At 31.7% G+C, this 1,422-nt stretch overlaps 1 protein-coding gene across 1 annotated transcript; it reads right to left on the reverse strand.

Annotated features, from left to right (window-relative positions):
* Window positions 1-414: 414 nt before the first annotated feature.
* LOC109592898 (uncharacterized) lies at window positions 415-1,304 on the reverse strand (the record flags this gene model as incomplete). Its single annotated transcript, XM_020008215.1, has 5 exons — window positions 415-551; window positions 606-792; window positions 840-983; window positions 1,069-1,203; window positions 1,249-1,304. Coding segments are annotated over 5 exons (659 nt in total), but the record flags the coding sequence as incomplete, so codon positions are not given.
* Between the last annotated feature and the right edge of the window lie 118 nt (window positions 1,305-1,422).

Below are 1,422 nucleotides of genomic sequence, written 5' to 3' on the forward strand. Positions count from 1 at the left end.
ATTTAAATATATTTACCTTGTGATGATGTCGTAGGAGATTTCAACAATAAATCAATTGTTTTAGGTTCAGCCACACCCACCAGTGGTACAGAGTAATGTAGTGTAGGATCAGCTAAAGGTGATCCTTGAAATGATACCAGACAAGATGGAGGAAGATTTTTAGTAAAACTAAATCTGTCAACTTGATCTTTGAGTAACTATATAAAAATATGCCACAGTCAAAATATAAACAAAACTTTACATACTTTAGTGGAATGAGGTTTAATAGTCCATCCAGTGATTGACTGATCTTGAGAAGCATCAAGTATCAATTCAATATGACCATGATTTGAGTCAAAATCAAAACCAATAAGTTGATTAACTCTAGCTAACGGATACTGATTCTCTATGCACTGTATAAAAGTGAAGTATATATTAATCATTAAACTCTTGATTACAAATATTATAACTTACATTTACAGCATTACTAATATCCTTGTACTTTGCTGCAGTGAATATTATCAAATGTTCCTCTTCCTTCTTCTCATGATAGACCAGTCCAGTATAAGGGGCTATACATTAATACAATAGTTAGTTACACTGTACAATATTGATATAGTACATACCAGCTGGTGGAGCAGTGCTTTTCATTGTTCTATGAATAAATAATGTAACAGGATCAGCCACACCCACCAGTGGTACTGAGTAGTGTAGTGTAGGAACAGCATCAGGTGATCCTTGAAATGATATGAAACAATATGGAGGAATAGACTCATCAGTTCCATCAAATGAATCAATATCCTCTTGATATAACTAAAGGAACTGAATCAATTAATAAACTAATATATTAATAACCTTACCCTGCAAGATTTAATTAATGGAATGAGAGTCCAACCAGCTGGTGGTTTCTCATTAAAATTCAATTCAATAAAACCATTAAACCATTTGAAATGAAAATAATGAATTGGACCAACTTCAGCAAAACGATGATGATCTTTGATGTACTATTATGTTAAGTACATTAAATTACATTATTATTATTATCATTATTATTATCATTATCATCATCATCATCATCATCATCATTACCTCAAGAAGGGCAATCACCATTTTAGCTGGTACAGCAGTGAAATATATAAAAGAATTCTTCTCATAAAACATCAGACAAGCATATCCTTCACCAGATCCACTGTCTTCTTGTGTATAATGCTGATCCATGTATTCCTATAAGTATAAGGCACTTATTTGTAAAATAATAAAAAAACTTACTTCTTCTGGTTCCACCTCACTCTGCTGCAATGACTCTTTCTCCTTTTCTTCATTCTCTACAATAAATATTACACCATACATGTACATACATATATACACTACATTACCTAATGACAAGTGATGAGGCTCCAATGAATGTTTCTATTACAAATCTCATAATTAATGCATCAAATA

The sequence above is a fragment of the Amphimedon queenslandica genome, unplaced genomic scaffold, assembly GCF_000090795.2.
Source record: "Amphimedon queenslandica unplaced genomic scaffold, v1.1 AMPQUscaffold_3584_Cont24423, whole genome shotgun sequence".
Lineage (NCBI taxonomy): Eukaryota > Metazoa > Porifera > Demospongiae > Haplosclerida > Niphatidae > Amphimedon > Amphimedon queenslandica.